Genomic DNA, 14,452 nt, shown 5'->3' with positions numbered 1-14,452 from the left:
AGCTGTCCTTTCACAGGTCCAGGATGGAGTGGAGAGGGTCATAGCTTACTACAGCCAGACCCTGACAGCACCGGAGAGGAACTACTGCACCACTCGCAAAGAACTGCTAGCTGTGGTAAAAGGTGTCATGCATTTTCACCATTATTTGTATGGCCGACCTTTTGTTGTACGTACTGACCACTTTGCTTTACAATGGCTTTTCAGGTTCAAGCACCCAGAGGGCCAGATTGCAAGGTGGCTGCAACACCTGCAGCAGTATGAGTTTAAGGTGTTACACCGGCAGGGCGTAAAGCATGGCAATGCTGATGCTCTCTCTAGATGGCCCTGTTCTGTTACTAATTGCAGCTTCTGTTGAGGGTAGAGCAGCGGGAGGGTAGCAATGTGGGAGGGGAACATGCTGCCACGGATGGGAAGGGCTGTGAGGGAGGTGCTGGAAAAGGGGACTCCCAGAAGGGCCAGTGTGAAAGTAATACAGCTACAGAGCCACTGTGCCGGTTAACACGCAGAGCTTATCGAGGGCCACAGTGCTGAAGAGCTGAGGGCTGCGCAACAAGCCGAGTCTGATTTTCATCCTCTGTTTTGCTGAAAAGAGAATGGAGGTCGTCCACGGTGGGAAAGTGTGTCACATCTCAGCTCAGACGTCGGAGCATACTGGGCTATTTGGGATAGTATAGAACTAAAAGACGGGTTACTGTATCGTAAGTGGGAGGCTCCCTCGGGTGGGTGCTGCAGGTATCAGCTGTTAGTTCCAGGGTACCTGCGAAGGGAAGTGCTAACCCTGGCTCACAGCACCCGAGCCGGTGGGCACTTTGGGGTAGACAAAACCCTGGGGAAGGTAAGGGAATGCTTCTATTGGGTAAAGTGTCATCAGGACTGTGAGAGGTGGTGTAGGAAATGTACAGACTGCGCAGCGAGGAAGGGTCCACGGAGGCGGGAACATGCTCCAATGCAGCAGTATGTAGTGGGGGACCGGCTCCAGCGTGTAGCGGTCGACATCGCTGGCCCATTTCCATGCTCTGGCAGTCAGTATCTGCTGGTTGCTATGGACTACCTAACTAAATGACCAGAAGCTTTCCCCATCCCTACCCAGGATGCCAACACAGTAGCCCAGACACTGGTCTCTCAGATGTTTACTCGGTTTGGCATGCCTGGTGAACTGCATTCAGACCAGGGCCGCAATTTTGAGTCGGGGATTTTCTCCAGGATGTGTCAGCTGATGGGTGTGCGGAAGACATGTACCACGCCACTGAGGCCTCAGTCTGATGGCATGGTGGAGAGGTACATTCGCAATCTCAAAAACCAGTTAGCCCTGTTTGTAGAGCAGAACCAGCGGGATTGGGATACTCACATCCCCTTACTGTTGTTTGCCTATAGAACAGCTAAACATGAAATGACACACTGCACACCTGCACTACTGATGTTTGGAGAGGAGCTCCGTTCACCAGTGAGGCTGGTTTATGGAACTCCTGACACCTCTCTTAGCTTTGAGTATCCCCTGGACTATGCCGATTGCCTGCAGCAGTCTCTCGAGCGGGTACACCAGTTTGTAAGGGAAAACTTAAAATCAGCTGCTGACCAGGTAAAGGTATGATGTAAGAGCTGTTGCTGACACTTATGAAGTGGGAGACAAAGTGTGGTTTCATAACCCGCGCAGGAAGGGCCATATACAGTGTGTAAGAAAGTAAATGAGGTGGTGTATGGCATTAGGAAAGATAACAGGTCCACACCTAAAATGAATCATCAGGACCGCCTTTGGAGGTACAATGGGGAGTAGCCCTGTAGGTTAAAATAAATAAATAAATCCATACAAATGGAAGCAATGTGGTGTCAATGCAATTGGTGTCATCGGGACGATTGACCCTTAAGGAGGGGGTATTGTTATACTAGTGGGGTCTAGTTTATGTGAATATCTCCTGTGTTTTCTACTGTATGTATTGGTTGTGTTTTATGTATTGAAAACTCCAAGCACTCCCTCCTCCTCAGTCTCTAAAGTTGTTACATTTGTTTGGCGGGAAGGAGCCTGGTTATATAAACTCGGAGCGGGAGTATTCGGACACTCTGATTCCCAGCTGTGTTAGGGAGAGGTACTGCTGTACTGCGCTACTGTGGGAGTGTACTAAACGGAGGGCCCTAGTGACAGGGACAGACCCTGCGGTGCTGACTGCAACCTCTGTACTGTTGCTTTATTTTGTTAATAAACCGTACGATTTGGTTTCAGTTAAACTGGCTGAGTCAGTGCCTTATTTCTCGCCGCCTAATAAAGGAAGCCTTTGGTCTCCATCCACCCTCCAACGATCTGCGAGACTGTAAGCCAGGGGTAAGCCAGGGAGTAAGCCGACCGAGATGGACGGGCAGGAGGTGACAATATATATATTGTTACCTTCTTTAAGTTCATCGAGTTAAGGTGAGTGAAAGCAATAAATACAAAAACAAATGGGTTGTAGGGAGATATGCAAATAAAGCATTACAAGCCATTTGTTTTTTAATTTATTGCTTTCACTCACCTTAACTCGAAAGCTACTTCTTGTTACTTACTTTCCTGAGCCTTTCTGAAGTCAAAATACAGTTGCTCTGTACTGATGAGCCCCTAAAAGGGCAACACATGTATGCAGCTACTGTATTTTGACTTTTAAAACGCTGTGAATGTAGAAGCCGTTAGGCAACTTTCACGCGATTTGATTGGCTCTTGTAATGCTTTATTTGCATATCTCCCTACAACCCATATATATATATATATATATATATATATATATATATATATATATATATATATATATATATATATAAAAGAACATAAGAAGATAAGAAAGTTTACAAACGAGAGGAGGCCATTCAGCCAATCTTGCTTGATTGTTGTTAGTAGCTTATTGATCCCAGAATCTCATCAAGCAGCATCTTGAAGGATTTTATTCTAATACAATTGCTCAGAGAAAAAGTTTTTTTATTAACAAGTAATAACATTTTTTCTCAAAAAGATAGGTGTCAGAATTATTGGCACCCCTAAAGATTCTTATAAATAAAATCAAACAAAATTAAATCTGCATTAACATTCTACTTCTTTAAGTTCATCTCAGTCTTAAGGAACTATAATGTGGCCTTCCATGCATTCCTGTTTCACTGGGGTATAAAAATGAGGTAACACGCATATGAAATCCATTTGTCATCCATCACCATGGGGAAAGGCAAAGAACTCACAAATGAAGAGACAAATGGTTGTTGACCTTCATAAATCAGGCAATGGGTACAAAACAATAGCTAAAAAACTAAATATACCACTTAACACTATTAGGGCAATAATTAAGAAGTTCAAAACCACTGGAACAGTGGTAAACTTGCCTGGTAGAGGACGCAAGTGTATCTTGCCCCCACGCACAGTGAGGCAGATGGTTCGGGAGGCAAAGGGAAATCCAAGGGCCACAGTTGGAGAATTACATAACGTGGTTGCATCTTGGGGTCTCCAAATCTACACTTAGATGCCACCTCCATGCCAATAGGCTATTTGGAAGGGTTGCCATAAAAAAAACCTTTATTGAGAGCAACCAACAAATGTAAGTGCCTGGAGTTTGCTAAACGGCATTGGCACTTCGATTGGAACCAGGTGCTATGGTCAGATGAGACGAAAATAGAGCTCTTTGGCCACGCACACCAGCGGTGGGTTTGGCGTCGAAAGAAGGATGCATGTGCAGAAAAGAGACTCATACCTACAGTAAAATATGGTGGTGGATCTTTGATGTATGGGGCTGTTTTGCTTCCACTGGTCCTGGGGCCCTTGTTAAGGTCAACGGCATCATGAACTCTACCCAGTAGCAGGACATTTTAGCCAAAAACCTGGTTGCCTCTGCCAGGAGGCTGAAACTTGGCTGTAAGTGGATCTTCCAGCAAGACAATGACCCCAAGCACACATCAAAATCCACAAAGAAATGGTAAACTGACCACAAAATCAACATTTTGCAATGCCATCTCAGTCTGCGGACTTGAACCCCATTGAAAACCTGTGGTTTCAATTGAAGAGGGCAGTCCATAAGCACAGACCGAAGGATATCAAGGATCTGGAAAGATTCTGTATGGAGGAATGGTCTAAGATCCCTCCCAATGTGTTCTCCAATCTCATTAAACATTATAGAAAAAGACTCCGTGCCGTTATCCTTGCAAGGGGAGTGTGCACAAAGTACTGATAACAAGAGTGCCAATAATTGTGACACTTCATTTTTTTGGAAATAAATTAATAATTTGAGAAATGTGTAATTTTGGTTGATTCCATTGAATCATTAATAAAATCAAATATATTCCACATGTTGGAAAATTACAATACAGCTCAGTACTGGTATTATTCATTTTATAGTCTTTTTTGCTCATCTTCATCAAGGGTGACAATTTCGGTGGTGACTATATATATATATATATATATATATATATATATATATATATATATATATATATGTATACATACACACACACACATATATATATATATATATATATATATACACACACATACATTATATATACTGTATATAAAATACATTATATATAAATAAATACAAATATAAGAACATAATAACGTTTACAAACGAGAGGAGGCCATTTGGCCCATCTTGCTCGGTTGGTTGTTAGTAGCTAATTGATCCCAGAATTTCATCAAGCAGTTTCTTGAAGGATCCCAGGGTGTCAGCTTCAACACCATTACTGGGGAGTTGGTTCCATACCCTCACAATTTTCTGTGTAAAAAAGTGCCTATTTTCTGTTCTGAATGACTCTTTATCTAATCTCCATTTGAGACCCCTGGTCCTTGTTTCTTTTTTCAGGTCAAAAAAGTCCCCTGGGTCGACATTGTCTATACCTTTTAGAATTTTGAATGCTTGAATCAGATCACCGCGTAGTCTTCTTTGTTCAAGACCAGACAGATTCAATTCTTTTAGCCTGTCTGCATACGACATGCCTTTTAAACCTGTGATAATTCTGGTTGCTCTTCTTTGCACTCTTTCTAGAGCAGCAACATCCTTTTTATAACGAGGTGACCAGAACTGAACACAATATTCTAGGTGAGGTCTTACTAATGCATTGTAAAGTTTTAATATCACTTCCCTTGATTTAAATTCAACAATTTTCACAATATATCCAAGCATCTTGTTGGCCTTTTTTATAGCTTCCCCACACTGTCTGCTGCCTGCATGCAGTACCTTACACTTTCTTTATTAAATGTAATTTGCCACGTGTCTGCCCAGTTCTGAATGCTGTCCAGATCATTTTGAATGTTGTAGATAAACCATGTGTATTATACAGGAGTGTCTAAGATGGGGGGTGCAGCTGAACAGAGTTTGGAACAAAGAAACTACTAAATATAGGCAATGGAGTTAGGGGATCATTGAAAACTGCTGTTCTGCTAAAGAACCAATGCCTGACAACAGGATAATATTGTCACCATGGACATTTTGTTCTGTGAATATGAATGCAATGCTGCCAGGGTGTGTTAAGTCATCTGTCAATTCATCTGTTAACTCTACTGAAGGTAATTGTATTATAACTGTCCAGTAGGTAATGGAAAATACTGTTTTACTGCTAATTTTAAGAACTATGTAACAGGTAATCAAGTTTGTATGATTAAGAATGTTTCATTTTGTACCAGACCTGTTAAACAATTATTATAGTAAAATAATTCACTTGCACATTAGAGCTTTGCTATCTTTTAAAGGAGTTGTTAATTTTAGGAACTATCAACTTAATAATCCTAAAGAAAACAGGTATCCAGTGACAGGTAAGGTCTGGGATGCGCACCTAGACAGGAACCTGTTGCTTGGACTAAATTTAAATCTTTCAGGCAAGTTGCCAAAGACATTTGATCATTGTCCGAGTTCCGTCGGAAAGAGGAATTCCTTATAAACTACCACTTGATGCAGTTTATACCATTTTTATATCTATCACTGTTGGGATTTAATTGAGTCTAAACAAACTATTTCTCTCTGGGGTATAATGGTAAGATACTCTTATTTATAAGTTAAAGAGCACCTAAGGGGGGATTGTATGAATTCTGTAGTTTATATATGAACTACTAGTCTTTTTAAAAAAAATCTACAATAGACAAGCAGGGTAGGGTACTTGAGTTCCGGTTTGTAAAACACCGATAATAATGTTTCTGCTTCTTGGGTCTGTTACCAGGCAGAATAGAGAACTGAATAGAGAAAGAAAGTGACATCACTGCACGGATGTGTTCAGGCAATTATAAAACTGCAAGGAGTGTTGTGTTCTTTGCTCAGATCTTGCTGTAGCTCTGTTCACTTAAAGTTGTTCTTTTCTGAGCTCTACAAATACACATATATTTGAACTGAATAATATTGTTTTTTTAAGTTTCATTTTTCTTGTACAATTCCCATGATTAAACATGACCTAGAGAAAAAAAAAATCTCACAAAGTGTTAGGTCTTCATCATCGGGAATGCCAAAAAGTCACAACTGCAATTTGTCAACTTTGGCACAAGTCAGAGTGAAGGGTAGCCTCACTGTGGGTTAAACACTTCAAGAATACCCTTTAATGTGGGGTTGTCCTGAACTACATGAAGCATTAACCACTGGCTGTTAAGTCATCTAACCATTACTTTTGCTACAGATTTAATTGGCATAATCAAGATGAACAGTAAGATTAATTCTGGTACTCTGGAACCAACTGTAGCTAAATAAATGGAGGCTGTGTGGTCCAGTGATTAAAGAAAAGGGCTTGTAACCGAAGGTCCACGGTTCAAATCCCACCTCAACCCGACTCATTGTGTGACTCTGAGCAAGTCACTTAACCTCCTTGTGCTCCGTCTTTCGGGTGAGACGTAATTGTAAGTGACTCTGCAGCTGATGCATAGTTCACACACCCTAGTCTCTGTAAGTCGCCTTGGATAAAGGCGTCTGCTAAATAAACAAATAATAAATGCAGATCAATTAGAAATTTGTACCCAAACAATGGTATAAAATGAAAATAAAGACACAATTGTATGTTATTTCTATCCAGACACAAATATTACATGACATACTGGATATTTATTCTTAAATGGGTGTTTAATATTGCATAGGGTGAAAATAACAACACCTTGAACTGTAATTACTGTATTCTTATATAAAATGCAATTAATATATTTTATTATAAAAAATGCAATTAATATATTTTAAATATATTAAACAGAAAAACACATGCAAGTAGGTTTCCAAACAAAACTAATTCTCCAGACACCACCATAAATGTCTTTCACATGGTCAGTCGGCTGGATCCCTGTTTCTTCCGTCCCTCAATAGCCCTCTTCAAAGTTGTATCTGGTACCAGGTCTGACTGCTTTATGTCTGCATTGTCGCATCCAACCACAGGGCAACTGGTAAACAAAAAAATAAATAAAGTGCAAGCATGTCAGTCAGTTGTCTGGACAGAGAAAAATGTAGGGACGTATATTTTCCAGTGTAGGCAAAATACTTTCAAAACGGTCCACTCCATAGTAAATTAATGACGAGACCAATTTGTCCACAGTGGAAAAATCAGGTCCACTGTTTTTTATTTGAATTATCTTTGGTTTCTGACAATTGTTTTACTCTCTAAAATAATGTAATTCATCAACATTTCAATAACGATGTACACATTTAGTTGTGTTGTAATCAATTTTAGTTGTTTAAACTTACAAAATATACTTTTGCCACAATGCCATCATAGAAGATAGTCAACTCTCATTATTGTGAACTTCTAGTGACCAAAATAAAAAATAGATGTAACTGGATTTGCCGTTGAAAGTACTTTAAAGTACAAATAGAGTAAAGCAGTTAGTATTAGTAGTACTGTATTAGTGTTATACAAAAAGGTCTTTTTGAAAGTTAATTAGCATCGTTTAGATTATCCAGGGTGATTGAGGGGCAAAAAAGTTATTATTGACTATAGTTAACACTAGCACCGCCATAGCCGCTTTTTGAACGGCTTTTGCAATTCAAATTTAAATATTTCCGCGTATGTGAATATCTCGTGCATATCCGTTCTTAAGTGTTACTAAATATTTGAATTAAATACTGTGGCAGGATGGCACAGATCAGTGACCATTGGGACTGATGCTAAACGAAAGTCAGAGACTGCTGCATTTTACAATGCAACGAAGTACGGTGTGGATATACTGGATCAAATGGCACGGCTGTATTCTGTCAAAGGTGGTTCTCGCAGGTGGCCTGTGTCTGTTTTTTATGATGTTTTGGACCTGGCAGCCATCAACGCTTTGGTTTTGTACAAGGAGTGCACCGGCAACACAATCACTCGGAGGGTCTTCATTTTGCAGCTAGCCCTGGAGCTACAGCAGAAACATTTTGATAAGAAAGAGACATGAAAGCCGGCTGGCAAATGCCCCTCAACCTTCAGCCAGCGCTGCACCCACTGGCACACGGAATAAAAGACAATGTCAGGTTGCTAAATGCCATAAAAACAGAACTTTTGATGTCTGCACCCATTGTGAAAAGGCAAGTCAGTGGCAAATGTACTGGTACGGTTGAAAAGTGTGTTTTCTGCGTAGATTGTACTTAGAAAGCTTTAATAGAACTCTGGACAGAGAGACAGCCTTTGAACTCTGTTTCACTCAAAGTGCTTTCACGTTGCATAAGCTGTTATTACTTTCTACACCTGTTTACACAGAAGTTTATTGCGTAAAGTTTATTTTATTACAGTTTTTCATGTTTTATGTACATGGGCCTTTTTGAAAAAAAAAAACAACTTTAATTTTCAATGTAAATACGGTGTTTCTGCTCTGAAAATGTTATGTATGATGTTCATAAATAAAAATATTAAGTTGTATCTGATTGTTTGTTTTTCATTTTCATATCGAAGTCATTTTAAAATGAAGCCGCACATTTTGCGGGTGCGGCGGTTGTATGTAGTACGAAATCTCGGCAGTTCTAGTGTTAAAGCTTAAAAGTGGAAACGTATTGTCCTCATGAGCTTTTTTAACCACTATGTCCACTATAATGTAGTAACATTTTGTAGAAATCAAATTACAGTATTTTATATGGCTACCAGTCAGCCATTATTATTATTATTATTATTATTATTATTCATTTCTTAGCAGACGCCCTTATCCAGGGCGACTTACAATCGTAAGCAAATACATTTCAAGTGTTACAATACAAGCAATACAATAAGAGCAAGAAATACAATAACTTTTGTTCAAGCAAAGTACAAGTGTGACAAACCACAATTCAATAATACAGCAGATAATAGTGATAGTTACATCAGGATATGATTAAATAGTGATAGTTACATCAGGATATGATTAAATACAAAGTACTACAGGTTAAACACTTGGCATATTACAGTATTCTGAAGTACAGGATTAAATGCAGTAAAATAGGGGGCAGATAAGAGCAAAATAAAGCACATTTACATGAAGGGTGATAGTGTCCCAGGATACAAACAGAGGAGTTCTCTAGGTGCTGTTTGAAGAGGTGAGTCTTAAGGAGGCGCCGGAACGTGGTCAGGGACTGGGCAGTCCTGACATCTGTAGGAAGGTCATTCCACCACTGCGGAGCAAGGGTGGAGAAGGAGCGGGCTCTGGAGGCAGGGGAGCGTAGCGGAGGTAGAGCTAGTCTTCTAGTACAGGCGGAGCGGAGAGGTCGAGTGGGGGTGTAGGGAGAGATGAGGGTCTGGAGGTAGCTGGGTGCAGTCTGGTCAAGGCATCTGTAGGCTAGTACAAGAGTCTTGAACTGGATGCGAGCGGTGATCGGGAGCCAGTGGAGCGAGCGGAGTAGTGGAGTAGCGTGGGCGAAGCGAGGCAGAGAACACCAGGCGGGCAGCAGAGTTCTGGATGAGCTGGAGCGGACGGGTGGCGGACGCAGGGAGGCCAGCCAGGAGGGAGTTGCAGTAGTCTAGGCGGGAGAGTACCAGGGCCTGGACCAGGTAATTATCCATTCTACCCCTCAAGTCTAATGAATTTTAATGAACCTGGGTATTTTGCAGACATCACTGGCATTTGTACAGAAGGCAGAAGAAAGAAAAGTTACTGACTGTACGTCAATTATTCTGTTTTGGCTAGTTTAACAGTTTGTCTGTCCCTATCCATTATATAAGTACACAACTATCGGTTTGCTGTGGGACCTCTATTCTAAACCCATTTTACCCTACATATTATTAGCCTAGTTCAGTGGTTCCCAAACTGTGGTACTCGTACCCCCAGGGGTACGCCAGAGATCTTGGGGGGGGGGGGGGGGGTACGTGGAATAAATTGTGTAATGGCGGATTATATGTATTTTTTTTTTATTGCATTTTCTTAATAGGCTTCTAAGACGAAGCTTCTAAACTCTGTCAGGATTTGCTAAACAAGGTAGTTAATTTAATTCAAGATGTACCAATGAGAACACAGAGACGTACATGACTTGCAGAGCCCTCTCACCGCCAATCATCGTACAGCGTGGTTTCAGTTGCCCAGCAACAGTCCAATCTAGTAACTGATTTCAGAATGAAGTAGTTTTTTTTCTTCTTTCGGTGAACTTGTATACTTCGCACAATAATAGCAATATCTGCCAGTGAAAATTGACAGATGGTTAAAGACAGGTACTATTAAAAAGAAGGGCAATGACCAAATTAATGAATATTGTCTTGCCAGTACCAGCGCACTTCCTGAAATCACTGACGAGACGACTACTGACTCGACATGTGACTTTCAGCCTGTGAAGCGAAACCTTGACACCAGGAACAAAACGGAAACAATATCAAAGAGACGTAAATATGATGAAAGATACACAGAAATGGGATTTACTTGGACTGGTGCCGGTGAATACCCACAGCCACAATGTGTTTTATGTGGCAAAGTCCTATCGAATAACAGCCTAAAACCAACACCACAAGGACAAACCACCCGAATTTTTCAAGCGGACGCTGGCGCAGCTAATGGCTTGCAAGAAAGTTTTACGTTTAGTTTTGCTGCTGCTGCAGATGACAATATTAAGGCCCTTGAAGCTTCATACTTAGTAAGTTACAGAGTTGCGAAGTCAGGAAAACCTCACAACATAGCAGAGGACCTGATACTACCTGCGGCTGCAGACATGGTAAGCACTATGCTTGGGGAGATGGCCCAAAAAGTAATTCAGTTAGTGCCATTATCAAACAACACAGTGTCACGTCGAATTGATGACATGGTCAATGATGTCTTAACTCAATTAGTGAACCATGTGATGGGCAGCCAGTACTTTGCTCTCCAGCTGGACGAATCCACAGACGTGGCAGGCTTAGCTCAACTTCTGGCGTACGTGCGGTACATTTACGAAGGTGCAATACAGGAGGACATTTTGTTTTGCCAGCCGCTGCCTACCAGAACAGGAGATTTTTCAGTTGCTTGACAGCTTTATAAATGAACATAATATCATCGGACACAATGTATTGGCATCTGTACTGATGGAGCAAAGGCAATGACTACGTGAGTACTTTCCCCCAATGGAAAACGCAAACAGCAATACACATGCGGCAAGAACAAGAGAAACTTCTGGACATTTCAACTAACGGCGGACTCAAGACTGAGTTCCAACAAAAACAGTTGGCTGAGTTTTGGATCCAAATGCGAGCAGAGTTCCCCGAATTGTCGGACAAGGCTGTAAAACTTTTGATACCGTTTGCTACAACTTACCTGTGTGAAAGCAGATTTTCGTCACTCGCTGCAATGAAATCAAAGTATCGTCAGCATCTTTCTGTAGAAAACAACTTATGACTCAAGCTATCACCCATCATTCCAAACATTATGCGCCTGTGCTCGAACAAACAAGCTCATCCGTCACATTAATGGTGAGTAGTATTATTAAGCCATTGTTTAAGTTTTTAAGTAAATGTATATTAAAATTAAAAAAAGTAAATTTATTATTATTATAGCCGTATATTATGTGTGTTCATGTGTATTATAATGTGTACATTTTATACAATGCTTTGGTTTTAAAGGGGTTAAAATAAACCCTGTCTGCTGGTAGGGGTACGTGGACAGCTGGTAAATCTGGAAGGGGGTACGAAATAAGAAAAGTTTGGGAACCACGGGCCTAGTTAATCTGATTGATCTTTTTTGGGAAATGCGTTCCCTATGCAGGGTTCTCCTCAGGCCTTTTTCAGCCGGGCGGGTCGCCCAGTGAAGTGGCTGTCATCTGTCTTGCAGATGCTACTGTTCCTTTAACAATAAGGACTGATTGCACTTCTAGCAGACTTGATCACTTGCGCGTTGCAGGGTGAAAAAAAATCTTGAACCACAGGATAGCTGTGTTACGTCTTGACACAACATTTAACCAATCAGAGAATTGAATGGGCGGGTCTTCTGTGTTAAGCACTTAGAAAGCTTAACACGTTAAAATGACTGCTAAATAAATAACCGATTATTTTCAAAGCAAAAATAGTGACAATGAATGCAGGGGGTCAAAATAAGCCGTAGATCGGTGCAATCCACCGCCTAATACTAATACTTGCGGCAGCTACTTTTTAAAAAATATTAAGATTATTTTCGGGTATCATCATTCAGTCAATTTTTTGTCGTATAATTGTACTGTAAGGTGATATATAGTTAAGACCCTGTGAAAATCGCGATTTCACAGGCTGTGCGGAACCCACCGAAACTTGTCTGTTGACAGGCATTTGATTTAGATTCAAGAATTGTATTCACCGAAAGAGAAAGGTGGAAATCCAGAGCAGTACAGTGACTGCTTTACTTGCAAAGAAACAAAAAACGGTGACTTCCTGTGGCAAAGTGGCTGATTGAGTACAGGTGCAGGAGTGATGCAGTGCGCAATGAACAAACAGAGAATTGTAATCCAGTGGGAAACAGGTTTTAATGATTATAATCCCGGTCTGGTGACCAAACAATAACTCCAGGCAATACACAACAATGTGTAATGCACTGGAAATAAATCAATGGGTTACAGTCCCAAATAATAAATACACGTATCTTTCCCACAATGTACAAAACACGGTCACCAGTCCTGGGTGCGTGCTGTAGTGCTCGTGGTGGGTGACACAGTTTATTTCGTGACAGTGGTGAAGTGCTGTTCCGGCTTTGTGCTGGCCCAAGGCGACAGCTCCGGAATCGTGTTAGCTGTCTGGTGATTCACAAACAAGACAATTACTAACAGACAGAACAAACAAACAAAAAACACTCACGATACTGTTACATCCTTCTCCACAGTCCTTCTAGGTTTAAAAACACAAACCAAGCGAAAGGAACAGATTGCGATTCTCCGCCCCCTTTCATGTTTTCACACATGACCCCTTTGTAAATGAGTGCAACCGCTTCTCCAAACTGTGGCTGCCATGTCGTTTCCCTTCCGGGTCAATGCATTCTTGCAACTGAGTCTCGCCTTCATCCAGACTGGCCGACTTCCCAACCCGGGGAAAGAAATGTCAGACCAGCCCGTCCAAAGAACTCACTGTTCTCACTGCTTTGCGCCCTCACAGGTCGGGAGGGAGAGTTACAACCAAAACTCATTGTATTTCTGTCACACTTCCATATTCCAAAAGTCCACTTGTTAAATTTTGACCTGACAGAGGCGTTTGTCTGCATCTTTTTTTAAAACTACAGTACTAGTTCTTAACACAATTAGCCCTATTAGAACGATCACGCACAGGATCGACCCAGATACAACGATCTCAGTACTGACTGACACTGAACTTTCTCCAGTGTCAAGTGTGTTATTCTCTCACTGAAAACAAAGACCATGGTTGATTAATTCAAAAGACAACGCTAATTCAAAGATGACCTATTGTAGCACAAATCATGCATGACGAATGCAATCGTTGCCTGTCAGTCGTCTTAACACAAACTGCAACTAGGCAACGGGTGTGAGGAGCAATCTACGCTGGATAGTTTTTTCAAGAGAAAGGACATGTAATTACTGTATTCAGCATGTAAGTGTACATTCTTTCCTTTTTCAGTTCTTTACTGTTTTCTTTTAAACACATACCACAGGGGGGAATTAGTGTTGGTGTAATTTATACGTGGAAACAGGTTTGTTTTGCGTGCTTTTTGGAGTTATGTTTGATCAAATCATTGTTTACAGACTTGGATGTGTCCACTGTGGTTACCATCGTTGGTAGCGTCACATGACCCGTTTGTTTATTTTCTGTTTTGTGTTTAATAAAAAACAGAAAACTCCAACTCCTCTGTCTTGCAATGCGGTTACCCACACATGACATAAGTACCTTGTTACAATACCGTTTAAATGTTGATCATTGTGAAGGAATCTTCATAAAAATACTATATATTGATGTTCAATTCAAATTTGCTGTTTTGTCATTATTCTGATACATAAAAATGCCAAACCCTATTATAGTGAACACCCTGATATAACAAACATTTCTCTAGGTCGCAGGTTTGTTCTAGTGAAGTTAGCCTGTATATATGTACACACACACATATATATGGATAATGATTCCATTAACGTCATCGGCTTCCCTGAAAGGAGATTTATTAAGGTGCTGTAAAGTAACAGCC

At 40.8% G+C, this 14,452-nt stretch overlaps 1 protein-coding gene across 4 annotated transcripts in view; it reads right to left on the bottom strand.

Moving 5' to 3' along the window:
• Nucleotides 1–7,002: 7,002 nt before the first annotated feature.
• Nucleotides 7,003–14,452, bottom strand: part of nsmce2 (NSE2 (MMS21) homolog, SMC5-SMC6 complex SUMO ligase) — a 66,455-nt gene continuing 59,005 nt past the window's right edge. For 3 of the 4 annotated variants that reach the window (XM_059022588.1, XM_059022587.1, XM_059022589.1), the window contains one exon: nt 12,776–13,061. In XM_059022588.1, coding sequence (XP_058878571.1) covers nt 12,794–13,061 — 268 coding nt within the window. In that variant the 3' untranslated portion in view covers nt 12,776–12,793. Of the gene's footprint in view, nt 7,349–12,775; nt 13,062–14,452 lie in introns of those variants that run through there. The other variant, XM_033999178.3, reaches the window with a different exon arrangement.

This window comes from Acipenser ruthenus, chromosome 4 (assembly GCF_902713425.1).
Source record: "Acipenser ruthenus chromosome 4, fAciRut3.2 maternal haplotype, whole genome shotgun sequence".
NCBI classification, from domain to species: Eukaryota; Metazoa; Chordata; class Actinopteri; order Acipenseriformes; family Acipenseridae; genus Acipenser; species Acipenser ruthenus.
Note: the sequence above shows the minus strand (reverse complement) of the source record. Positions and strands in the feature narration are given on the sequence as shown.